At 41.4% G+C, this 27,487-nt stretch overlaps 1 protein-coding gene across 1 annotated transcript in view; it reads right to left on the bottom strand.

Moving 5' to 3' along the window:
- Positions 1-27,487, bottom strand: part of cacna1g (calcium channel, voltage-dependent, T type, alpha 1G subunit) — a 242,460-nt gene that overhangs the window by 177,809 nt on the left and 37,164 nt on the right. Inside the window, exon 3 of the mRNA XM_078279988.1 lies at positions 14,891-14,988. Within this exon, the coding sequence (XP_078136114.1) occupies positions 14,891-14,988 (98 nt within the window). The remainder of the gene's footprint in view (positions 1-14,890; positions 14,989-27,487) is intronic.

The following is a 27,487-nucleotide window of genomic DNA, read 5'->3' as shown; positions in this document are numbered from 1 at the left end:
GAAGGACAGTATTAATTAGGTGATCGAGACAAGAAAGTCTCCTATATGGTTCCAGGGCATGTATTATGTTGCTGCCTTGATCTGTTACCCACAGGTAAAATGAATTGTAGTTGAGAACGTCAGTTATAACGGTCCACGTATTAAAAAAGTTGTCGGGTTTAAATCATAATTACAGTTAATGTGTTGGGCCGGGCTTGGACACAACACGCACGGGCTTGGGTAGGGTGGGCTTGATTTTTTTTTGGCCTGATTTAAGCTTTAAAACTGATTCCTAAATTAAAGACACGCAATCCCCAACTTTAAAAATAAGTGATTGTCAAAATGTCTGGTGATGTTCATTTCCACCTTAAAACACATCAAATATAAAAAAAGAAAGAGAAAAAAAAAAAATAATATATATATATATATATATTTGTAAATTCGTCATACTTAAACGACAGAACAGGTCGATTGCCAGCAATTCCAAAAATGACATCTATAACAGTTCAATTTACTGCTGCAATGTGGCCATTTTTACACAAGATGATGTTAACGTGACCGCGGTGGCAGTTTTAATCGTGTGACTGTTCAATATAACCTAACGGCCTCAGTTTTAAACATGTAGTTAACATTGTGAGGAAGAAATAGTTAAGTTTAGGCAACATACATACTGGGGCATTGGCTTGAAAAGAGTCAAGTAAAACTACTGAAACTAGGACGTAACTGCATCACGGACTAAGGTCCGTAAAAGTCGGTTAATATCAAGAAGTGACCGTTGACACAACCCCGGTCTCCTGAGTGAAAGTCATTGACCCATCCATCACCCCAACCTGCCTTCTTATGCTAAATTTAATGATCCTATACTTTGTCCCACTCACACGCGATGACTGCTACGGCCGCAAGATTTTGATAAATATGGGCAGATGAATACCAATCTTCTTGTTTGTATGAACACATTTAGAAATTCTTCTATGCAGCCTTGTCTGAAAAGATCCCTGATTTCCGTTTCCTCATAATCCCTCTTGAACTACAAATTATTCTCTCAGAAGATTGATCATTGTTATGCCTTTATACCTTTACACATCAAGTCACTTGACAACAAGTCAAAAGCAGAACTTACAACTTTAACACTAATCTCTTTGACAAATCACAGCTGTGTTGGGGAGACGGTTGCGTACCTGACAGGCTCCAAGTGATCAAAGAAATGATTTTCAAGCTTCAAGAATCTGTAGCAACTGAAAAACCTTAAACTGAAAATGAATTTGCACTGAAAATGCAAATGAAACTGAATCTTTTCCCTCTTTTTAAGCAACAAAATATCAATCAGCAGACGGATTGACAGCGAAGAGCAAGGACTACGCTATGACATTCTTTGCTTGTGGCAGACAACTTCCTCCTTTGAACTCCTTCTAACCTTATCAGTGTTGTATTTCCTCTGCTCCACACAAACAAGGAGCCTCTGGATTAAACCCGTTCCCTGACTCCTCTGGTCTCTCCCTATCGGCCTCACATCACAATACAAGAGCAGAAGTCAAGGGGGGTGACTTATAGGCTTTGTGAAGAATAGAAGCTAGAAAGTTCTTGCCAGCTCTTGAATTACAGTAATGAGGCTTGGCAAACAATGTACAGTCGAAGGATGAGGGAATGAGCACACGGGGGGAGGGGGGGGGATGGTCAATAATGCTGTGTTGTTGTTGTTGCCTTCTGGGCAGAAGTACACAACGTATGTATAAACCAGGTGCTGCTCAGAGATCAGGATGAACCACTCCGTGTTACTGATGCATGAAAAGAACAGCACACCTGTCTGCATTGCAGGTCTGTTTGAACGTAAGTGTGTAGGGGTGGGAGGGGAAACAAAAATCAAATGTATCGTATTGTTTGAAAATCGATTCTTTTCCCTAGATTCGATTTTCAAACAATACATATATATATATATATATATATATATATATATATATATATATATATATATATATATCCTATCCGTTTCCGGCAAAACAGAGCGGAAGCAGAAAGTGCAGAAAATGCATGTTATGTACTTATTTACAAATGAAATAAATGTCAGACTGACTGACATGTGATGTGCATTATTCTTAGAAAACAATTAGTTTTTAGAAATGTCTCATGATGTATTGTCTCTAGAAGTGTATTATTCAACTTTTGTTTTTGTTAAAGAAGGAAAAGAAAAGGCAATACTCAACACCATCGAATCGCAATACTTCTAGAATCGCAATGAATGAAAATCCCAATACAAATCGTATCAGAACCCATGTATCCTGAAAGAATCAAATCGGGACAAAAGCATATCGTCCCAGCACTATAAGAGTGTTAGGGAAGTGTGTGTGTGTGTGTGTGTGTGTGTGTGTGTGTGTGTGTGTGTGTGTGTGTGTGTGTGTCACCAACTCAGAGGGAGGGAGCATGTTAGTTTTTTATCCAGACATGCCACCTTTGCTCTTCATCCTGATCCAGTGTATTCTCCTTTTTTAAATGGTTGCCAATAACTCCTTGCCCCCTTTAAAGGGGTAATTCAGTGATAAGAGTTGGGGGACTCACAGGTAAGGCTTTAAATTAATCAGCAACTATTTTGATAATCGATTTATCGGTTTGAGTCATTTTTTTATGAAAATACAAAGTCAAATTTCTCTGATTCCAGCTTCTTAAATGTGAACACTTTCTAGTTTCTTCACTCGTCTGTGACCAACCTGGTCTCACAGAATTCCGTGAAATGAACACGGCCCCTTAACTCAAAATCTGTGACAGTTTCACAGAATCGCCGAAAATTCCGTGACAGGCCCACGGATGCGATGCCTATGTAAGTCAATGACAGGCATCATCCGTGGTCTACGCACGGATTCCCTGATCACAGCATGATTCTTTCTGCCAGTCGGGCTGCGGCAGAGAAGCTGTATAGCTTTGCTATTATTGGTATTTTTAGCCCAATAACCGCTGTTTTAATCAACATTTATTCATTATTTTGGTCTATTTCGGCCAGGGAAGCTGGATTGCTTTGTTGTTTATTTATATTTTTAAAACTATAACGCTACATCTAGCAACATATATTTAGATGTTATCATAGTATACATTTCTTTATTTTAATAATAATATTTCGGTCTTATTACCGGTGAAATATTACAGTATGCTGTAGGCTAATACAGAACATTACGATATGATCTGAGCTACTGACACGCATTCAAAGCCGATATCCCACAATGCAATGCGGGCATTCATTCACAGAATCAGACAGCGATCAGCGGGTTTTTAACGCCAGTATCGCTTCAATGTACAAATATATATACAATATATAATATATAATATACAATCAGTGGTTTAGTCACCAGCAACAACACGTTGCTCAGCTTTGTTCCATTAAGTTATGCACCGTAATAACGTTTAAAAAAATCCGCGCAAAACTCCGGAAGTGACGTGGTACGTGCCGCTCGGCGGATAAGAAGATAAAAAATACAAAATATTCGTAATATTGATGTTTTTATCCAACGTTGTATTTGAGGATGTAAACAATGAAGATATTAATAATAATAAAATACAGTTTCATGTATTTGTCTCATGTATTGTGACAACAAATCAAATCAGCTGAAGTGACGTAGTAATTACCGCACGGCGTCTGTGAAAGCTTGCTGCACGCCTACGTGAGAATTTGTACAATAAATATACCAATAATGAAAAAATTGTGTTTTATGCTTATGTTTGACTTATTAGCATTTGTTTTGACTTGTTCTGTGGTAAAATAAACTACTTACAATGAGAAGCATTTTTCATTTATTTATTTTCCATGCATCGTTATTTAAAAACGCAGTTTTCTAATTTTGTGGTTGATGAATGTTAATAACAGACTAAAGGAAAAAAAAAACATGAGCATATGTATGTGTGGGACTCACACTGCATTATTAGTTGTTTTAAATAACTGACTTTTTTTTAGTTCAATTTTTTATTAGCGCCATTCAGACATACAGAACAGATTCCACAATATGAACCTGGTAATATTGGCTGGTGCACAGAACAGAGCAACCCAAAATCAGCAAATAACTGACTTTTTGAAATATCAATTTATGGTAGGCCTAACATATTAATTATTATATTCAGAAGATGATCTTCATATCACCGTGGTTACAGCTTGTAGCCATATAGCCTTCAAAATTAAGAAGGGACGAGTTTTAGGAAGCATTTCAGGAAATTAAAAGGATAAGCAGATTGTTGCTGAGGTTTTTGTTTACAGAGATGTAGCTTTGTTTGTGTACATATACAACATGTGTTTTGGCATTTTTTTCACAAACTGAGCAGTTGGTTGTGACGTTGTGACATGGGTCAGAGGGTATCAGAGGTCATATATGATGAACCAATAATCGGCTCTAATCCTATAGGCACCTTGGTGTTCATGTGGACAACACCTTTGGCTGGAAGGCCCGTGTTCAAAGTGTGTGTTATCATTTAGAGCAGACACGGTGAATCAGATGGTTTATGTTATACAAGGCTGCATTACAAATCATATTCATATGTCAGAAAGCATGACAAACATCTCATTTAAAGTTTGGTTGTCAGGTGACTGTCATGAAGGTTGTGGAGAGGAATAGAAACCAGTCTCTCCAGTCAAGCACAGAGAATATGGTCTGATCTTTATTCTCCATGCCAAGTAGCTCTTATCCTCTGCTGGCACCCCAATGTAAACTAAATATTTCTAAACCATAGGCCTTATTTGGACCTACCTCAATTAAAACTTTAAATAATGTTGCTTAAGGCTGGTTGTGGAATAGCTTCATGATATAATGCATATGGTTGTGTGTAGGTCTTGTCACTGTTTGTGAAAGATAAACAATAGATTGTGGCTGATAATGTGCTTCAGTCTGGCTGCATATCACTTTGTTTATGTTTTTTATTGTAATTATATGTCAGCTGTATGATAAAACAATATGTCAAGTGTTATGTGTGAAGCATTTGAACTCAAGGCAGATATTCCTCTGGGGACAATAAAGTATCACCTGCAAAGTGGTCTCCATGATATAGTAAAAATTAAAACGTTGTCGTAGGACTATAGCAAAGACATCGTTGGAAAATTCTCAACCTGGACAGTAACATATGTCAGTCTGAAGAGGATACATTACTCCTGCTTTGAAATATTGACCTCTGAACCTTGAACCCAGTCCATCTTTGAAGGCTTGTCATTTAGCAACAGAAGGTGCTACACACATAGAACCAGCTGTTATAGAAAGCTCTGGACCTCAGCTGTCATGTAGCTATGGTCACCAAAGTGTACACACTGTAAGCACTGTCAAATATGGTAATAAGCTATTTTCACCTATTCAACGATTATATTTTTAAAATCTGATGACACCATCCCAAAAAAAACCAGGGTGGATCCAAAATTCTACACTACCAACTTCTAATTATGAGAAATATACCAATATATTTAAAAACTACAACTCCCACTATAGAGGGGCCCCAGAACCTGTTACAAAGCTTGTGCACTTGTAGTTCTTCTGGGGAGGGTGGAGGGACATGTTCGACTCCTGTGTTTCTGCTGTCTGCCGTGAGTGGGCTTCATTCCATTTCAGATTGCCGCCGCCCGCCGGCCGGCCGAGCAAACAGTACATGAGACGAATACATGAAACTGTATTTTATTATTATTAATATCTTCATTGTTTACATCCTCAAATACAACGTTAGACAAAAACATCAATATTACGAATATTATGTATTTTTTATCGTCTTATCCGCCGAGCGGCACGTACCACGTCACTTCCGGAGTATTGCGCGGATTTCTTTAAACGTTATTACGGTGCATACCTTACTGGAACAAAGCTGAGCAACGTGTTGTTGCTGGTGACTCAACCACTGATTGTATATATGTACGTTGAAGCGATACTGGCGTTAAAAACCCGCTGATCGCTGTCTGATTCTGTGAATGAATGCCCGCATTGCATTGTGGGATATCGGCTTTGAATGTGTGTCAGTAGCTCGGATCATATCGTTCTGTATTACAGCATACTGTAATATTTCACTGGTAATAAGACCAAAATAATATTATTAAAATAAAGAATTGTATACTATAACATCTAAATATATGTTGCTAGATGTAGCGTTATAGTTTTAAAAATATAAATAAACAACAAAGCAATCCAGCTTCCCTGGCCGAAATAGACCGAAATAATAACATTAAAAGAAATACAAATAAACTATGACACGATCTGGTGAATAAATGTTGATTAAAACAGCGGTTATTGGGCTAAAAATACCAATAATAGCAAAGCTATACAGCTTCTCTGCCGCAGCCCGACTGGCAGAAAGAATCATGCTGTGATCAGGGAATCAGTGCGTAGACCACGGATGATGCCTGTCGTTGACTTACATAGGCATCGCATCCGTGGGCCTGTCACGGAATTTTCGGCGATTCCGTGAAACTGTCACAGATTTTGAGTTAAGGGGCCGTGTTCATTTCACGGAATTCTGTGAGACCAGGTTGCTGTGACAGTAAACTGAATATCTTTGAGTTTTGGATAAATCAATACATTTGAGAACGTTATCTTGGGCTTTGGAAAACACTGATCGACATTTTTCACCATTTTTTGACATGTCATAGACCAAACAACTAATCGATTAATCTAGAAAATAATCGACAGATTAGTCGCCAATGAAAATAATTGTTAGTTACAGCCCTACTCACACGTAGAGTTCTGCTACCTGTCCCAATCTGGGCAAATCCTGACTCAGTATTGGGTTTTGGGCTGGGTTTGGGTAATTTTGTTGCGTTGTCTTAATGTAATTCTTAAGACATTTCTCAATGCCCAGTTGGAAGGGGGAAGGACAAAGACAATGAAGCCAATGTGTAGCATTTTCCTGGTCGGCTTACAGTCAGCATTGGGTAAAATTATAATAGAAATACAACTTTTGAGTCGGGTTTGAATGGCAAATTTGGCAGTTGGGTTCAGTCAGGTTGGGATGTTAAGATAAAAACCAGATGAGATAAAAAAAAAGAAAAAAAGATTGGTCAACCAGAGATTACAGGGGGTAGTACTGTATGCGTCCAAAAGGGCTAAAAATCCATATTAACTGCTGTGTTTGTGCGGCGGGCTTTTTGACATAAAGTCACCCAAGCCCAGACAACCCTAATGACATCTTCAGGGATTATCTCTCAGAAGCCACAGGATGATTCTCCCCTACAGCTACAAAAGACAATATGACTACATATATGACTGTTTTCTTAGGCTGAGAGGTATTCCCCATGTCTACTAAACTGACCTGTAGAGTAAGTGTAAAATCGTTGGAGTTCTTCTTTAATTCCAGCTGGTCTTGGCATTAAGGAACTGATGATAACCAGGGTAAAAAAAAAAAAAAAAAATACATGAACCTACGCCAGCAGCAGTAATGAATTGCAAATTCAGACTGCAGCTGGCTGGCATTGCCACCAAACCAAGCGCTTTGGCAGGTGAGCAACCATCATCCTGAGGCCCTTTTCTACTCCAAAAATATGTTTTGACTTGAAGGAAAAAAAATGGTGTCTGCTAGGTAGTGAAATAAATGTGTCACTTTAGCCTGAGTACAATAGTTATTTTTCTTCTCTGTGTATAACAATGACTCCTTTACTTTTACGAAATTACATTTCAGCATTTTAAAGTCAGTATTCTAGGTTGAAGTGCCTTGAGGCCTGACAGTGAAACCCATTAAAGCAGCTCCTTACTTCTCTTTGCCTATTGCAGGAGCAGAATCAAGGAAGACGCAGAAGAAGCATTTGCTGACAATAGATTCTAAATGTTAAAATATGCAGTTATTTAATATTTAGTCGAAGCACACTTTGTTTTGAGAAAGAAAAAAAGTAGCAATTTGGGGTTTCTCAATAATTTAGCCAATCTAGATTTAGGATTTTTCTTTCCATGTACTAGATATACTCATCCTAAATGAAAGCTCAAAATACAACCTCAGTATAGCGCCATATCTGTTTCCATGCCATAAGCAAATGTTACCCAGGAACACATACTCTACTCTAGACACACTTGTGGTCAGCCGATCCCTTTGAATATTAAGACCCATTCTGAGGCAAGCCACAAGTTGTCATATCTACATTGATGTAGCCAATGAAAGGCCGGGTACAAGGTCCCTGTGGGCCGGTAGAGGACGTGAAGGTAATAGGCAATTAGGTGGCAGACAGGGGGTTGTGATGTGGGGGTGACACAGCCTGAGACTTCTGGTTTTGTTGGCAGCAGGTGGATGAAGCCTGCAACACGTATCTGTCACTTGTACTGGCAGGAGTGCCATGTTAGTGCATCAATCAATGCCAGAGCCTAGGAAGTAGACACCAGCCCAGATACAATGTGGCCTTTAATACCAGTCTGTGTGTGTGTGTGTGTGTGTGTGTGTGTGTGTGTGTGTGTGTTTTAAGATGATCTCCAGCCTTCTCTTCCAGTCTTAAGGTAAGAGGTAACAGACCGAGAGAGGGTGAGAAAAGAGCAATGTGGGAGTGTAGACAGCGAGGCGGAGGATTGTGAGTACTAACAGTTTATACATCTGCTGATCCAGGTTCAGATGGCTTACATTCTAGGCAGCAGTGGACAATTATCAACAAGAAAGTTGACTAAGAGGTTGGAGATGGAAAGTTTACACTAGAGCCCTGCGCTGGACTGCTTTCTTAATTCCGCTCCTGCCCATCAACAGATTGACCGGTGATTTTGTGTTTTCTCCCGTCCCACAGTGGAAAACACGTTATTGCACTGTGTAGTATTAAAAATATGCATACCCGTCGATAATAACTAGCGAAATTGCGTTCTAGAAATCCACCTGCCCTAAAGTCTGCTGCACATCACGTTATTGCTCTGCTGACGAGGCAGTTTCTCATTCAGACCGTCTGTGAGACAAAGATCCCCATTTGGGGGTCTGATCTCTGGATGAGACAAAGTCTAAGGAAGTGGCTGAACGCTGCTCTTCATCGGGGGTGGAAAACCCAAACTACGGCAGAAATACATGGAGCACGGATGCAGCGCAACACCACCGCCACAGCATGGCTGCAGCAGAGCACATCCATTATTATTAGCTTCAAGCTATAGTGCGTAGTTTCTGTCTCCACCCATGAGGAATTCTAAGTAATGAAAACAAAACCTACAGCGCATCCACATGATACAAGCCTTACGTGATTGCGCCACCATGCCCACCGCTCCTCCACACAGTTGCTATAGTTTCCAAGGAGGACACAGAGGATTAAAAAAACATGATGGACTCTTCAGAAGAGGTAATTATCTTCACTTGATTTTTTTGCGCCGTCGCCGGACGACACCGGTTTCTGAACTTGGCCATACTGAGAGTTTTGTGGAGCTGATAGTCTTAATTAACTTTGTATCAACTCATTTGGCAATGGCTTGAATGTAACGGACGTTCATTAATATAAAAAAGTTACCCACTAAAGCTTTAAAGCTGCATTGACCACGAAAGCCGAACACAACGAAAAGAGGGTGGGCAATGGGCGACTGTAGGGGCGAGCTTTAGGCTGCCCACCCAATCAGAAGTTAGAAACGGTGATGGTATTATCTGTGCCATTTGCTGAACACATTTTCTTAACTTTTGATTGGGTGGGTAAGTCACACGTTTGGGTGGGCTGATCCCACCCCTGCCTATAGCTACTGCCGTCCTTGTCTGCCGTACATGCAGATGAATGGCGCCAGTATCCGGAGTTCCACGTTTACCAGCCAGTAAATCTCCACTGGATGACTTGCTTCAGAAGAGAAAATTTGTGACTTTCCCTCTTTAGCGTTTAGCTTAGCGACGCGCCATTTAACTCATAAACAACACTGGCTTGGCCGCGTCATCCTGCCTCGCTCAAAACCTCTCGTCAAAAATCGTCACATCCGGTTACAAAAAACTAAGATGGAGATGCTCGTATTTGCCAAACTTGAGGCATTAAAATGGCAGCCCACACACCAATGGGTAACATCACGGATGCTATGTCCACTAATATTATGTCTATGATTTTAATGCACTGTAACAGATTTGATTGGATCCCTCAGGTTGACACAGGAGAAAGGGGCGGGGCCGAGAGCCCCAGGAAGGAAGAGTTTTGGCAGTTGTTCAACTGGAAGCTCCGTGTGCGCTTATTATTTTTTCTTATAAAACCTAGTTAGGCGAACCTATTAACAGCCGGTTACAGCACTGATCAGGAGCAGCGCTGCTAAATCCCGGAACCCGCTGTCTATTTTTGGACCGCCCACTCCCACCAGCAGCCACAATGTACATATGGACAGGTGCCAATTGTTTTAAGATATAATTGGATATATGTGAACCTATGAGCACAGAGGAACTCTGTGGAAATTACAAGCACCGAAAGATCCTAGATAAATCTATCTCTATGTGTGTAATGTAGGGCAACTGTACTAAAAGTATGACTCACCGCTGCTGCACTGATACAACTGTGATTTTGTGATCTTGTCACATTGTATTTTGAAACATCTATGTCCTCCCTATTCTGTACCTCTTTTGTAATGTCGCTGCGGCAATTACGCAGGTCAAATTCCTTGCCAAAATTTAAAAGGGCATACTGTAGCTTTTCCCTCTCTTCGCCTTAATCCAACAACTGCTTAATAATGGAAGAGGTTAAAAAAAAGAAAAAAATCAGTGCAATGAATCCAGTGTAGGAAATGAATTCAAAGCATCCAAGAACTAGAGCACCTGTGTATTCAAGTTCAGTTGAGTGTGCCTCAAAATAAGCCTTAAACCTCAATATAATAGCTAATAAAATAGCTCCGCGATAAGCATCCCCATCCAGAGTCATGACGAATGCTGCAAGTTTCTCTGCAGGACTTGATTAGGCTGGTGAAGAGATGAAGGGGGGCCATTTTGGGACCCCCCCTCCACCACCACCACCACCACCCTACCCAATGACATTTTCGCCGCAGGGCCAGAACCAGACCAAATCATCCACACATTAACGCCCGCTATTAGTCCTGTGATTAGGATGAGGAATGGTCTAATGAGCGAGTCTGTGTGCTCTGTAAGTGTGTGTGTGTGTGTGTGTGTGTGTGTGTGTGTGTGTGTGTGTGTGTGTGTGTGTGTGTGTGGCCTAATGAGCAGCGCTGGAGCCCTAAGACAGCCTTGATTGACAAGAGGGTGAGATTCCAGAAGAGGTTTGGGAGTGTCATCAGTAGAGTGATAGGAGGTTGATGTCCCATTCATGCACCCACGCGGGGGTGTACGCTGCATGTACACCAGGGCTGTGCAATTAACCAAATTTGAATCGCGATTACGATTTTGGCTCCTAATGACCACAAAAACAAAATAATTCGAGAAAAACGATAATTTTGCACGTTATGTTTTGCAAGTAAACTCTTATTATTCTATATTTTCTATTTTGCCTTGTGTTCTGAGTGAAAAATAAAGTGTTCAAATGGGAAAAGTATTAAGGGAAATTTCACAGTACTAGGTGTTTTCGCTGTTGATCTGATCTGCTGAAGTTCAATAATCGCGACGTCTTTCCAAAAGTCAATCAGTAATCGTGTTAAATAATCGTGATTTCAATATTGACCCAAATAATCGTGATTATGATTGTTTCCATAATCTAGCAGCCCTAATGTCAACACACATGCACGCACACACACACACACACACACACACACACACACACACACACACACCCATGGGATCATTGCTCAGTTTGCCTGCAATCTTCTCTGAGTTGTTGAGGGAGGGAGCTAATGACATAATTACGGTGTGTATTTAAATGAAAGCAATGCAGGTGGTGGAGGTGAGAATGAACACACAGAATGGACTGCTGGGTGGGTATAAAAATGGTTATGATTTATTTAAACAATGTGTGCACTGGAAAATTCAATCTGTGCTAATTAAACTCTAATGGAGACTGATGGAAGATAAGGGGAGTGGAATATGGAACTTTTTTTGGGGGGTGGTGTTGGATAATATGTGAGTGTATAGAAGAAAGGGAGAGGGAGGATGACAGATGGAGCTAGTGAATCAGGGAGTTGTGTGTTTGCGTCGCAATGAGGGAGTGAGTGATAGTCCTCGTATGCGAGTGTAGCTATGCACTGCAGTCCTTTCGTACGAATCGTGCAGTTGGGAAATTGCATATAAATCTGTCTGAGTCCAAAGATGTCTGGCTGGGGAAAGCCAAAACACAGAGACACAGTCTAAGCAGCATACCAACTGTGGATCGGCTTGTCCATGACCTACATTCCACTGCTGTGTAGGAATTCAATCCACCTGCATGATCACCAGTTATATAAAGTAGCACGACAGCGGAGCGGAAGTCCAATATGTTAAGATAAGGTAAATTCATACAGCTAAATTTCCTGCAACCAAGCCCGATTAATCATTAGAAGCAAGATATGACTGGTCATTGTGATAACTTATTACAAAGTTTCAGCTTTTAGATAAGCCTTTATGAATGTAAAAACTGTGACTTCTGTTTTAATTTCTGCACTGACTTAGTATGTAAGGATACAAATATGGGCTCTTTCATGGCAAGATGTGAATGTCTGAATATGATGTTAATACTCTGATATTTAAAGCCCTCTGACACTCCAACATGACGGCCGACCGTCGGCAGAAAAGGCAGTCGGACTGATCAGTCGGGTCCCCTAGGTCCAAAAAGTGCCTCAGAACACACCGAAGCAACGCCATCTTGAGCGTAAGTTCTGCGCGTCTGTGTATCTCCAGCTGATAATAATGGTGGCTTGTTCAAAATACAATCTCGTATTTTGCGAAAATAGTTCACTGAAACTTGTTTCTGAAAACATTTTAAGCGAGAAATAGGCCATACAGTTGCTGAATCTGTCTTCATTTCAGATCGACAAAGGTCAGTTTAAAAGATTTTCGTCAGTTTTTTAACGCCACCTGTCACTGTGTTGGTTTTGCCAGTTCACAAGATCTTTTTGGCTAATAAACTGAGGCAAGTATTTTATTTAACGTTGAACAAAGTGTAAAGACAGTGAGCTTCTGACAATAAGACTTTTTTTCAATACCGTGTCGTATAGGTGAATACGGAAGCCCTGAGAGGAAAGTAGTGAGATCTTTTTTTCTAGTGATGTAGTTTCTATGTCTGATCTATTTTTTTTTTTTTTCGTATAGGCTTTAGGAACCAAGAACAGGTCCAACCAAAGTTTTTCCAGGGATCATTTTTCAAAGTTTCACAAAAAAAGGTTTGGCAGGTAATATTATTCACCTGTTTTCACAGATGGAAAAAAAGAGTTTTTGGTCAAAACGTTTTTACCCACACCTGTTCTTAACAGAGTAGAAGAAGTAGGGGCTGCTAACTGAAAACAAAACAAGTCGCTTTGACCATTTTACCCGTCTCTGATAGAAAAATAGCGAGAGGTCTCCAGGAATTTTGTTCAATTGGGCAAGTCTTAATTGTTCATTCATGTTAGCTAGTATTGGCCATGTTTCTGTCCAGAGACGAAGCTAAATAAATGTAGGCTAATCTCCGGGAAGACGCCGACAGTGTAAACAGCTGGTCAGTCATGTCAGTTAAATGTTTGCTACGTAAGAACTTATTCAGCAAAGGCATTTCAACATGGTTTTGAGGAAGTTGTATCAGATTCTGCCGTTTTCAACTTTCCTACAGCTTTTCTAATGCAATACTTCAAAATGCCCCCAAAATATGTGAATGGAAACATTGCTATTATGTCTTGTGATTGGGCCAAAGTGGATGCACATATACGGATACTGACAAGGGGCACGGACACACACACAGTGAAGCAGTCTTGCAGTCTGCAACCAATGTCACACACTGTACGCGTACAACCACTAATAACTATGTGGTTAAGTTCCATCACACTACCAATGCTCACATACCAGAAAATATATCCTCACATTGTGTAATAAGTGGTCTGCTCCGGATTAAAATGCAATTCAGTCCAGATTGAGTGTGTAGCACAACATTAGCTCGGGCAACTCCTGTCCTTTGATCCACTATCCAAAATAATATGATGTCGGATGACTATATAAGCCTTTGTCCATTTTAATGATGAAAACAAAGCAATTTTGAACCATTAAGGCTGCCAGCTAAGTGGCTTACACTATAGGAAGACATCAAGACTGGATCAGATTTAAATCTTACACACCAAACATTTGCATTTGTTGTGCAGAGTAAGAGATTAAACATCTGGGCCCCACACACTACCAGATTGTCTTTGTTATCCCCCAAACTTGTACTGACGTCGCTCACGATGTAGTCTGGATCAATGGAAGTATATTTCCTCCCTCATTACGCTCTCTGTGTGTTGCTGTTCTCAAACTTCGAGCTAGCAAGCTGCACACTGAAAATGGAAAGTTTTGAAGAGAAATTGGATCGTGCAACAAGGCAGCCCTGCTTGGTTCTTTGGTTGAATGATTGTAAAGATTTATAAAGCATATGTTTATGCCATTTACTCTGTACCTGGGACATTCTGGGACTGATTGGTGGGATTGCTATGGACGAAGTACACACGGCGATACACTGGTACGAGCAAATTACGTAACCATGTGTCCAGCTAATTTGTATAGCTCAAGTGACTGTACAGTGTGAACAGTTATCTTCATTTAATATTGTATGTGGCATCTGCACGGTGCAAATGTTCCACCAAAACAAGTTCCTTTTGCAGAGCCATTGTCGCTGTGTCCGAAGACGATTGTGAAAGGTTAAAAGAAATGCAAACAACTCAGAGCATTTTATTCTCTTGTTACAGAATGCATCTGGGGTGCAGCCAAATCTTCCTCCACAGCGCTGTGGAGATCTGGCAATGCGCGACTTCTCACACTGGCGTAAGGCAATGGTCAGCCATCTTTAGCAGCCTGGCTTTAGTTTACGATCAAAGAAATGCATTTGTCTCCAGAGGAAGCCACAAGTGTTGTGATTTTGTGAGTGTTCTGGGATCCAGAGTCTGGTTAAGGAGCTGTGTGAGAGGCCAGTTAGGTCTGCACTCACTTGGCACTCGGTTGATGGCTCTCAGAGGTCTCAGCACGCGAACCGTCCTCACCGCTGAAAAACTGACGTTCTGCAAGTTGAGGGAGTACTCCAACATCCTGCAACATGTGGAGAGAAAGATGTGTAAGTACAGCGATAACAAAACACAAATACTGTAATTGCTATCACAGCTCACACTGCAGAGCCTGCTTTATCATCTGGGAATAAAAAAACAGAAAATGTAAAGGCAATATTATGTAGCCAATTATATATTGCATGTATTACATGCTTTCCCACTCTCTCAAGTGGTAATTAATCCTCTAATGTCCTGAATCCCATTTACATTCTTGCCTTTAGCGATGGCTGCAGTACATGTGTTCTGGCAAACAATATGCTTTCATTCCAAATGCAGCTAATGGACCAGCAAGTTAGAAAAACACTTAAACTGCAGTGTGTGTGTTTGTGCTTGTATATGAAGCGCAGCCTACACGCAATGTTTGCATGCCTGAGAAACACTCATATATTCACATGCACCCTCGCACAATCAACCTTCAAAGGCGCGGACAGCATACATCTTTTGGAAGACGTCAAGAGCGGGTGAATCACTCGTCATTGAGAAGATAATATGGCGTCCACGGTACATAAAAGAGCAGCATCAGATCAAGTCCGCTTGTAACCTTGGGACGGCACACTCTTAACACTCTCCAGCAGCTCTTTAGAGGCTCTTTCTGGCTGTGATGGGAGGTTAGAAGGACAGCGCTAGCAAAGAGAAACTGTGGAATGCTTGACATTTATTTTCTTCTTCATCAGAGTTTATCGTCATCTCGTCTCCCACTCACTCTCTCTCCGTGTGTGTGTGTGTGTGTGTGTGTGTGTGTGTGTGTGGAGCAGATGCTGAGCACATGTGCAGCTTGAAGGGGCGTGCAGATGAAGGAATTCCCTCCTCGCACCGGCTCCAAGTCTGTCTGTCGGACAAATTTGCAACACATGTCGGACGGTCTATGTGTGTGTGTGTGTGTGTGTGTGTGTGTGTGTGTGTGTGTGTGCCTGTTGGTCACCTGAAGTGCAAGAAACTCCCTTAATTAATGTGTGTGTTTGAGATGTCCCAGTACGAGCTTTTTCTGGTTTGTCACACACACACACACACACACACACACACACACACACACACACACACACACATACAGTACCCTGAACTTGACAGATGGCCTGTGAGCCACAAAGACAAGGTAAATGAGTAAACAGTTAACAGAACGGCAAAGCGCCATCCCATCACCAGCTGAGACACGGTATCTGGTAGTCCCTGGGAACATCGGCAGCTGTGTAATGTTCTGTAATGGCCGCCGTGGACATTCAGGTCAAAAGGAATCAAGTGGCACTTTTATGAAAGAGTGACTTGCAACTTTTGGAGTTTATGGTTGCATTGGCGCTGCGCTAAGCTTAACGCTAAAGATGTTTCACCCTTCTGAAGCGAGTCATCCAGTGGAAATGTACCTGCTGGTAAACGCCGACCTGGTACTGCCACCATTCATCCGTATGTAAAGCAGTTCAGAAAATCAGCACATTTTCCCATTAAGTTACAAGCTAATGCTACTAGTTGCTAGCTAGCTTGGTTGGCAGAACGCTGAAAAAGACAATTTTATGCGACTCAAATGTTCCAATTATCTCTGATGAAGTGAAAACACACAGCACGAGCGAAAAAGTTTGAGATAAAACAGACAACACCCAAAAATTAAGATTATTTTATGGGGCATTTTAGGCCTTTATTTCGACAGGACAGCTGAAGACATGAAAGGGGAGAGAGGGAGAATGACATGCAGCAAAGGGCCGCAGGCCGGAGTAAAACCCAGGCCCGCTGCGTCGAGGAGCAAACCTCTATACATGGGCGCCCGCTCTACCAACTTAGCTATCCGGGCGCCCATCATGCTGTCTTAAAGAAGACTTGAAACTACTGTAGCGAGTAAGACGATAAACTCATTATGAAAATGTTTATTGAGGTAATAAATCAAGTGAGAGGTAGGGTCATTTCCCAAAGACTTCTATAGAAACACACTTCTTTTTGCAATCAGTGGAGTCATCCCCTGCTGGAAATGTGACAGAATGCAGGTTTAAGGCACTTCCACAATGGCTTCACTTTGCAGGCCTGGAAACTTTGTCCATTATTTTTAGTTCAGTCTGTTGTTGGTGCCACAACTTTATAGATATAGTTGTGTATTCAGAAACTGTGCCTTTAAACAAGCCGTCAGGACTTACGGACAGTTGTGATGTCACAACTATACTATATATAGGTAGTAAATGTCACTACAGTGCCGTTACCTTCATTCCCTGGCTGCAATGACGGTCCAGAGACTCAGAGAGCTGACAGATGGAGAAGACCCGGAAAAGCTGACCAAGCAGAGCAGACTGGGCTTTTTCGAAAGGGGGGCTAAAGCTTGATTTACGGTTCTGCGGAGGCTCCACGCAGAGCTTTCACCGTAGCCTACGGAAGTGGCCTGATGTTTATACTTGCGCGTTGGTGTGTGCGTTGAGCCGGCATGTGTGTGTGTGGGGAGTGGGTGATAGAGCGAGGGAGAAAGTGAGAGAGTGACGGCGATTAGCTTCGGAGCGAGTACCGACTCTAGAGTCATAGTGAGAGAAACAAAGTGTCTCCCGTGTGCTTTCTGACATCGGTGGGAAAAATGTAGCAGGAAAAGTTAACCCTCTCCTTGATTTCATGTTGTTTATGGAGAAGGAGAACCAGGAAGTGAGTCGGGGGAAATGCAACGCTACCAAGCCACAACCGAGCGACGTACATCGCCGCGACGTGTAGTTACATTTTTCGAAAGGTGCACGTCAGGCTACGGCGTAGGGTCCGGAGTAGGTTTGTGTCTCCACGTACCTACGTACGTAGCAACGCCGTGGATTTTACGCAAAAGTATAAATCAAGCTTTAAAGAGACAGGTGCCAAAACTGAGCATTTCAGACAGAGGGTGAATACAGGTATATTCAGAAAGACCGTATGATAAAAATGTGTTTTGAACATTAAAGCATGTAAACATTTTCTATTAACAGTAAAGTAAAAATCCAAGTATGAACCTGAAAATGAGCATAATATGGGACCATTAAATGCAAAAAACTGAGCACATGCACTTTAAGGGCATGAGCCACTATTGTATTTATTACAATATTATTATTTGTTGTCACTGTATTGTTATTGTGGCGGCGTGTTTTTGTGTGTAATATGTGATTATATGTATCGTTGTTTAGTGTGCACCGAAAACAAATTCCAAATCAACTGCGGTTGATATGGGAATAAATGATTAAATTTGGAATCATGTCAAACTATTGTGTTACCATCTCCCAGTAACCACTTCTGCTAACCTCTTCCATGATGTCAACAAGACAAATAAGTTAGGTCAAAATAACAACTCTTCCAAATAGAAAATGGCTTATATACCCACCATGTCAGACTGATAAATGATGTGACTGCAACATGGCAATTCAGTGTGATTATCAGGCTGTATGAGATGGAGAATATACAATAAATTCACCATGATTCCAGTTCTGAATAGTAAAAGCCCCTATGGGAAATGTATTGTACCATTATCAGGATACCAATGGGAAAAGTCATGTTTGAGTGTCATAGACATGCTATAAATCCCCAGAGCAATATAATACAAATATTAGGGTCATTCTTCATCAGACAGAGTTGCATAAACAAACTTCAAAGCGGATGATGAATGATGTCTGTTGAAAAATAGTCCATGCAAAAACACTTGCTTTCCCTGATGGGAGCCAGATGAAGTTTAGTGTGCTCAGTGAAAACTGACCCATCTCCCCTCATCTGGAATGAAGAAAACAGCCGAGGAGAAATGGTGTGTATCAAACAAACGATGGAAACGACAGGAAGTCGTGCACTGTTTTCGTCAGAGTCCGTGCCAGTGTTGACAATGCTGATACAGGGAAGGGCAACCGGTGGAGGAGGACTAAGAAATGAGAAGCCGGAGAGGACTGGGGGAGGCCCAACCCTGGAGGGAGTTTGCGTGAGGAGAATTCCCAAACTGACGCCCACAGAGCAGATCTACACAGCGGGATGGAGTCGAAGAATGAAAAACTGTTTTACATCTTGTCATACACACTCTTATATCTTGATATGGAGAGATCCTTACAAGGACAAACTCGCAGAAGAATATAATGAGAATCATACTGTTTAAGTCATGCAATAAAAAGCACCAAAGGACACACGCACACAAACACACACTCCTCTGGGCGTTTAGCTTCTTAGCTTGTCCTCTCTTATCGCAGAGGGTGAATGTGTGTGTTTGTGCCAAAGCAGCCAGACACATGAAGGATGGTATACACACAGCTTTTCAGCTACATCTCCTCCACAACAAAGACAACAGTAGCTTGGAACACACATACACACGAGACCCAATGCCACCCAGAAAGAGCTGTACTAGGAAAAGTATGCTAGGAAGTTGAGGAATGTAGTGTCCGATGTTTAACCCGCCCTGTCCTCACCTAACCTTTATCTGTCTGCCTTTCTGTCTGTATCTATCCATCTGTCCATCTCGGTCAGTCCACCCATCTGTCTTCCTGCAGCTACTGCACCATTATATATAAGTAGCCACCAGTCCTATATCTGACAGATGGATGAGAAGGAATGGATGACTGATAGTTGGACCAAAAGGCAAGAGTACACAAATATAAAAGATAACTCACCAGTGTATATTTGTTCATCATTTCCCTGGCCGGTTTTCCATCTTTGTATTTTAAAGCAAATCATGATGGATAGACTGAGGAAAGACAAATGGAATTGACCCGTTTTGATAGAGTCGCCTCAGTTTTCATGCTCGATTTGAGGCTATGGAGTTTGTTTTATCAGGGAAGAAAATATTTGTTAAATAATGTTGGAAATACCTTTGCTGAATAACTAATGAGGAGAGCTGGGGCATTCTCACTGCACAGCAAGTTGACAAATGGCTTTGGGTACCCCGTGATGTTTTCAGTATCATGGTGGCAAAATATGCGTAAAACTAACTTGATACACATCCACTGCTATACCCATTAATCATTCCACGTAGAGGGCTGATAATTACATGGCTATTTATATAGTTTGTTGCACAGAGTAAGAGGATTGATGTGAATTTGATACCGACATAGGTCAAAGATGTGTTTAGCGTGGCATAGCGTTAGGAAGGGAGAAATTGCTAGCCTAGCATAATCAAGGCTGGAAAGAAAAACACCTTTTTCGACAATTTGAGAGCTCAAAAAATAACAGAGATTATTTTAGTATTTTGGGTAGCAAATCTACTCTCATTAGGGCCCAAGCGCCGACTAACGTTGGCTGGCGAAGGGCCTATCGAAAACTCACCAAAATGTGCACACGCTTCAGGACTGGTGAAAAATTAGATATTTTGAGCGTTAAGTGGTGAACGAGATAGTTGTTGTAACTCGAGTGTACTTTGGCCAATCTGCCTGAAATTTCTCATGATTGACAAAAGTCCAGGCCTGAGGACATCTACTGTACATGTCAATACTGAAGCATAGTCATAGCGCCCCCTGCTGGCAACAAGAAGTCAGCCTTATATGAAAAACATCATCCGTTTTACATAAAACTTACAATATGTGGTCTAAACTTGATTACTGAGCCGCCCCCTAACATTTAGCCACACCCCTGGACTTGCAGATCTGCCTTAAAAGGGCCAAAAAAGAACAAACACTAGCTTAATAGGCTACTCTGTGTATCTAGTACAGGGTACAGGGGTGAATACAGGTTTATTTAGACACACAGTATGAGAAAAATAATGTTTTTTTTTGTTAACATGTTCTAATAGAACCCCAATTACAAGTATGAACCTGAAAATGAGCATAATATGGGACCTTTAAAGCTGTGGTAGGCACTATATTTTTGGCATTGTTGCCCAAAAATTCCATAATAATATTTTAGCATATTGTTAATTCACAGGATGTGAGAGAAAAATCTGCACCCCCTCTTGGCTCTGTTGTCATAGTTAGATAATCAAGCCATGACGGGAGACTTTGGTCAATCACGGGTCATTTCAGAGAGAGAGAGAGAGAGGGAGAGAGAGAGATTTAGAGCGTTCCTATTGGCTGGTTGGCACATGCATTGCCTGTGTGACAAAGACGGGAGAGGGAGAGGTTTCACTCTACTTCAAATGTTGGCGTTTCATTGTATTCTACCCACTGCTGCTTTACTGTAATTCCGAAATGTGCAAACCATAGTGAGAAAGATATATTTGTTTGTCAAGATTGCTTCTTACAGAAGAATGATCAAATTTTGAAGTGTGCTTGGAGCTCTTTGACCATATTAAACATTTGCATACAACACACTGATATCCTGGATTGAAATCACATATCCATGAAATATTGAGTCATAATAATAAATATTGAGAAATGCATTTAGGTAGCAGTTATTTGATTGATCCACAGTCAAAGGGCTGCATCACCTGTTTATCCCCACTGTTATTATTACATTAGGTAATGGCTTTGTTATTAGATTATTGGACTATACCGCTTTACCACTGTAGCTGCACATTCCTCCTTCATAATCGGTCTTGTCACTTATCACTCATTATGAACTAACCAGTCATCTGTCCTCTCTGCTAAAAGACCTTTAGTCACACAACATTGTTAGCATTCTATTCGCCTCCACATCAGTGACAAGCTGTCACACTAGGTGTCCATCAGCAAATTAATTGTGAGTGATGGATAGCTCTTTGTGTGTGTGTTTGTGTGTGTAGTATTGTTGAAGTGCAATTGCTACAGTGTGTGCTCCATAAAAATAACTCATACCTTTATGTAACAACACACATTCACCCTCCGCCTGAGACGCTCTGTTGGAGCGCCTGTCTCTTTAAGCCCCCCTCCCGATAAAAAACCCAGTCTGCTCTGATTGGTCAGCGTTTCCAGATCTCCGGAGTCTCCGCACTTGTGCTCTGCTGTCTGCCTATGTACAGTCCGGAATATATAGCTGAATCATAAATCGCCAATATAGGCTTCTAAACCAAATAATACACAATCTGACGAATGTTCCAGCAGTAATGTTGTCCTAAATTGGGGAGAAATTAACAACATTGCAGATGTTGAGATTACAGCTTTCCCCGACTTAGCATGTAGCTTCTGGCAGGGTATGTAGCCTAAACACTGCAGTAGTGCCTGCCTGGAGCAGATGACCATATATATAAAATCGGCTCGGAGCCGAGAGTAGAACAAATAGTTGAAACCAGAATGGGCATTTCTTTAAAGCTGTAGTGCGTAGTTTCTGTCACCCCCATCAGGAATTCTAAGAAATGACAACAACACTGTCGGCGCATCCACATGATACAAGCCTTCCATGACCGCGCACCACCCCCCCCTTCCATGCAGTTGCTAGTAGCCAAGGAGGACACGGAGGATTAAAAGAACATGACGGACTCTTCAGAAGAGGTCATTATCTTCACTCGAGTTTCTGCGCGGGAAAGTCGGCGGACGCCACAATCTCCTGAACACAGCCATGCTGAGAAATACAGAGAGAGTTGTGTGGAGCTGATAGTCTTAATTAGCTTTGTAGCAACTCATTTATCAATGGCTTGAATGTAACGGACGTTCGTTAATATCAATAAGTTACACACTAAAGCTTTAACCCTCGCGTTGTCTTCCCATCGACCATGAAAATTCGGGTAAAAGTTGACAATGAACTTGTTTTGGCGTTTTTTTCGATTGCTTTTGACGTTTTTTTAAAAGTTTTTGTCAATGTCAACACTTTTTTGTTAAAGATCATGTTCAAGAAACCTAATGTAGATGACATTATACCTAATGTTTGAGGTAAAAAAAAGCAGAAATTATGAATTATTTGACTAATAGTTAAGATTTGGTTGAAAGAAACCCATATATCTTTTATAAAAAAACTTTGAAAACGGGTCAAATGTGACCCGGGTAAAACACAAGGGTTAAATATGTTCACCTCATTATTTTAAGCTTCGGCCATGTATAACATCAACATCCAACATTGTAACATTGGCATGAAATGACAGAAACGCATAATAGGTCTCCTTTAATCAAAACGTCCAATTCATGTCACTGCATGAACACCAGCTAATGATGAGAGTCTGATAATATTAAAGTGAGTGCTTGAGTATCATTAAGGAGAAGTGGAGAGAGGAAAAACCACAGAGAAGAGACAGATGGAGTGTTTTCATGCTGAATCAGATTGAAAGCCTTTCATCAGCAACACGTTCTGCCATCAACCCACTCTGCTGCTTATCTAACCCAAATGTTAACCAACTTTTTCTTCACAGTCATGGCGGATTACTGAATATCTCTCTTTCCCTTGCAACAATTGCACACTGTGAGGGAATTCTCCTTCTTCTTGGCCCCAAGCAGAAAAGTCAAAGGTCTTGGCTCCAGAACCGCACTCCTACATTGGCATTAAGTGTGTTGCTCATGGATACTTCAGAGTCGGCATGTCCACAGGGGAAATCTAACTACTAGACCCCGTGGTTGCATCCTTTTCCATGTTCTGTTAAAAGTCTGATTGGCAATGAGTAAGTTAGCTTAAAACGAATAAAAACATAAGACACCAGAAAAGGCAGCACGCATTGAATAATACATGACAGCAATAAAGTTATATGCTCAATACAGTATCATTCCCTCCAGGAAAGTCATTATTTTGGTTCTAGCAAACTATGTAAACACAAAATGTTTGCAAAATGTGACTGTGTCTGCATATAAAATAGTCCCAAATGTTCCCAGGTCAAACATAATCAAACTTAACAAACCAGTTTCCTTGTGAATGTGCCTGAGGGACTTTCTTTCTCTTATCAAACAATACAATTATTACTTATTGTTTGATAACTGCAGAGCTTGGTATCCCGCTAATACCTTGGCCACTTGTAATCATTCAAAAAACACAAACTTGTGATTAAGCTAAGTGCTCTTTAAAGCTATTGGTAAAGATTATAAAAAAACTTGTTTTCATGTTCCTCTTTCTCCTCCTGGTGCTGTTAATGGCATAAGGAAAACAACCAATCAGAGCCGAGGAGTCTCTAAAGCAGCGCCAATGACTCCTCCTGAACTGCTGTCAAACTGTTAAACACTAGGCAGCGCTGATCAAATACTATATGTATCAAGATTCTGTTGCAATGCATTGCCTATTCAGAAACATATCTTAGGCTACATTTACATTGCTACGTTTTGGTTAAAAAACGAATACCTTTTTCTACGTTTACACCTCGCATTAGCACTGCTCTGGTATTACAGAGCGTCTAAACCGGAGACATTTCACTTCAGAGCCCTTTTTGGTTTGGAATCTGCAGGGTTGTGTTGCAGTCTCAATGGCCACAAACGGAGACATTTAGCAACACCGACACTGACTCCAACTTATCGGTCGTGACGTCTCGTTCTCTGAGACTAAGCTACTAACGTTACCATGGCAACCACCAGCAACGGGCAGAGTATACATTCTGCTTCCTGTTTACCCCGGTACGTGCATGCCCGGTATACAAGAAAGTTGATGAGATATGCAGTTTGGGCGTGTTAGTTTAAACGGAGATTAGTTCTTCTACTGGAGCTAAAAACACTAGTGTGCACGGAGTTCGCTTTTGGCTCAAAACTCGGCTTAAAAACCAAAAACTAGCAATGCAAATGTTGCCTTAGTGTACTGTTTAGCTTTAAAATGGGAAAGCTTGCTCCGGCCCGTAGGCCGGTGGGCAGTGGTTGGTTTTGGCTCGACTTGGTCACAAACTTTCTCATTTTACAGCTAAGCAGTTCATTAAGATATGTTCCTGAAAACATTTAAAGCGAGCAATAGGCAATCATGAACCTTGATTCCTGTTTGACTGCAGTTCACGAGCAGTCATTGACACTGCGTTAGACTGTGCAGCTCTGATTGGTTGTTTGGCTTCGGACATGGTGGAAAGTTGCAAATGCCATAATCTGTCTCAAGTGTCAACTGTCAGGACATAGTGACAGTTTCAGCAAATATACATTTTAAACTATCAATGTCAACCTTAATGTTAGTAATACTACAACATGAGACAACCACTGAAACTACTTAGTCTTTTCGGCTTTCATAATAATCTAATATCATGATGATGCTAAGTGAGAGTAGTATATCCTCCAGCCAATCATAAGCAAGGGCTCTCTACTGTGAAATACTGTGTAAAAACAGAAAGAAGCTTACAAAATACACATTGACATGATGATTTCCATGATTCTCATGTGTTATTAGCTTCTACAGACACTACAAAGCCTGAAATGGAAGCACATTTAAAAAAAAAAAAACTATTCTGTAGTCCTTTTCTTTCCTGAAGCTGCAGAGGCCAATTTTGTAAATTACAGGCTTCAACTCTAAGCCTCAATAGCCACAAATCCTGAAACGTGATGTCAGTACTTTGCAGAGATTATAATTTACTTTTTTCCAAATCCTGTCAGTAATCACAATACCAAAGTAGGAAGCGAGGGCGTCATTCTCACTGGAACGGTGAACCCCCAGTTTCAGTTTGATTTACTCTAAAATCTTTCTAAACAGTGGCATCTGACTATCAAGCTGCAAAATCCACAGGAGAAAAGGTTGATATTTTTAATTACTACGCTGTGCTCACAGCAATAAAGATTTACAAGCAGTTGTGTGTATTCACTTTCTGTGCACGGAGAGGGTTGCCCACTAATGACTCATGAAAGCAGGATTTCATTTGGGAACCCAAGGCAAATCAACAGAGGCTGCAGGATGCCCTTTTCTATTGTAATTTTGGTTAACAATACAGGCACAGTTTTACATCCAAATGCATCCTTGTAAATCTTTAAAATATTCTGCTCACACTTGCGCTTAGCCTTTCTCGTCTTTATCTTTCCTCCCTCTATCTCCCCAGCATCCCCACCCTCCCGCCTGCTCCCTCTGACTGATAATCTATGGCTGATCTGCTGACCCACTTGTAGTGGGGAGATAATATAGCTAATGGAGGAGAGCCCAGGGTGGATAAGGACACCCAGGACAAGAAAATACAGCCGTCCAGTCTGGATGCTGTACAGAGAGAGAAAGAGAGGGGGGGCTGGAGAGTGTGGGCAGGGGGAAGGCTGAGAGAGACCTACTGCAGTGGACAGTTTGTTTAATGGCCATCATTGTTCATGGATGCTATATCCTTGTCTCTGTCCTCTCTCTCTCTCTCTCTCTCACCCCTCTGGACTGCAACATCAGTCTTCCACACTACTCTCACACTCTCTCACACACACACACACACACACACACACACACACACACACACCTAACCCTAACCCTAACCCACACTTTAGAAAGTGTCAAGTATTAACACATAAAAGAGCTGCATTATGTAAACAGCTCCTGTACAGAAAATAAGTTTGGTGTTATGTTACATTACCTAACAGGTTATCCACGGAAGATTACTGTAACAATGTCCTAATTTATTCCGCCGTGCTTTTATGCTGCATCGGTTACAGAGAATGAGCTGAACAGCGGGCTGGGTCTAACGCTAGAGGTCTGCTGACCAGTTGCCGCTGGATCTAATGTTAACGGTCCGCCGACCCACTGCCGCTGGGTCTAACGTTAGCGGTCCGCTGACCCACTCATTACACACAACAACATTCCATGACTGTTCTAAAACTTAAAGGAATTTACTAATTCCATAACTTTTTCAGGTTTTCCATGGCCTTGGGAACCCTGAGAGTAACATAATATTGCTTTACATTTGATCAGCACTGCCTAATTTACAGTTTAATCAGAGTTTGGGGTTAACCCTTAGCTGCCTATGGGATGTATGGGATGCACCGGGCATAGCAGCAGCTCGACTGCAGCGCTGCAAGATGACGTACTATGAAGAGCGACAATGGTAGCTAGTAGTATAAAAAAAAAACGAAATCTGTGTAAGCAGGTAGGTTGGGGTCGATGGATGGGTCAAACAACACAAAGCTTTCACCCAAAAGACCGGGGTTTCGTGTCCTTTTCATATCCCGCGTGTCACTTAAACGTAGCCTACATTTTGTAATCCCACCCACAATCTTTTCCCAACCCTAACTGTCCCGTTCTTGTCCCGCGTATCACTTAAAGGTATATTTTTAACCCCACCCACAATCTTTCCCTAGCCCTAACTAAGTGGTTTTACCCTGCACGTTGAATAATGACCCACAGCGTAAAAAAGTGACGCCAAGGCCTCCCAACCAGTCACGTTGTACGTGACTGGCTGTAATTACAATTAGTTGTAATTAGTTGAAAGTTCCTTGCGTTTGACTGAGACACTAAAGGAGACTTTTTGCGTCAGTACCTGACCGAGCGTCCGTTTTGGACGTGAGGCTGTCTTGGTTCAGTCTGAGTTTAAGAAAGAGAGAGAGGGGCTGCTGTCTTCCTCGATCCGCTTCTATACTTGTGTCCGTATGCAGACGTACAGTCTGTAGTTCAAGCAACAGGCCTTAGGGCCAGCAGCAAACCTCCTAGTGACGAATGTTGTGTTAGACTTGGAGGTGTTTCTGCTGGCCTGTGAGGGAGATCTGGGCACTGTTAATATGGAGGGAAGTTTATCGTAGTTCATTTATACATTCTACCAACATTATTATGATACAAAGCTGGTTGAACAAAGTATCCCTTTAACGCACAGACATGAGATGGACATTGATCATCTCACTCTT

Source organism: Sander vitreus, chromosome 21, assembly GCF_031162955.1.
Source record: "Sander vitreus isolate 19-12246 chromosome 21, sanVit1, whole genome shotgun sequence".
NCBI classification, from domain to species: domain Eukaryota; kingdom Metazoa; phylum Chordata; class Actinopteri; order Perciformes; family Percidae; genus Sander; species Sander vitreus.
Note: the sequence above shows the minus strand (reverse complement) of the source record. Positions and strands in the feature narration are given on the sequence as shown.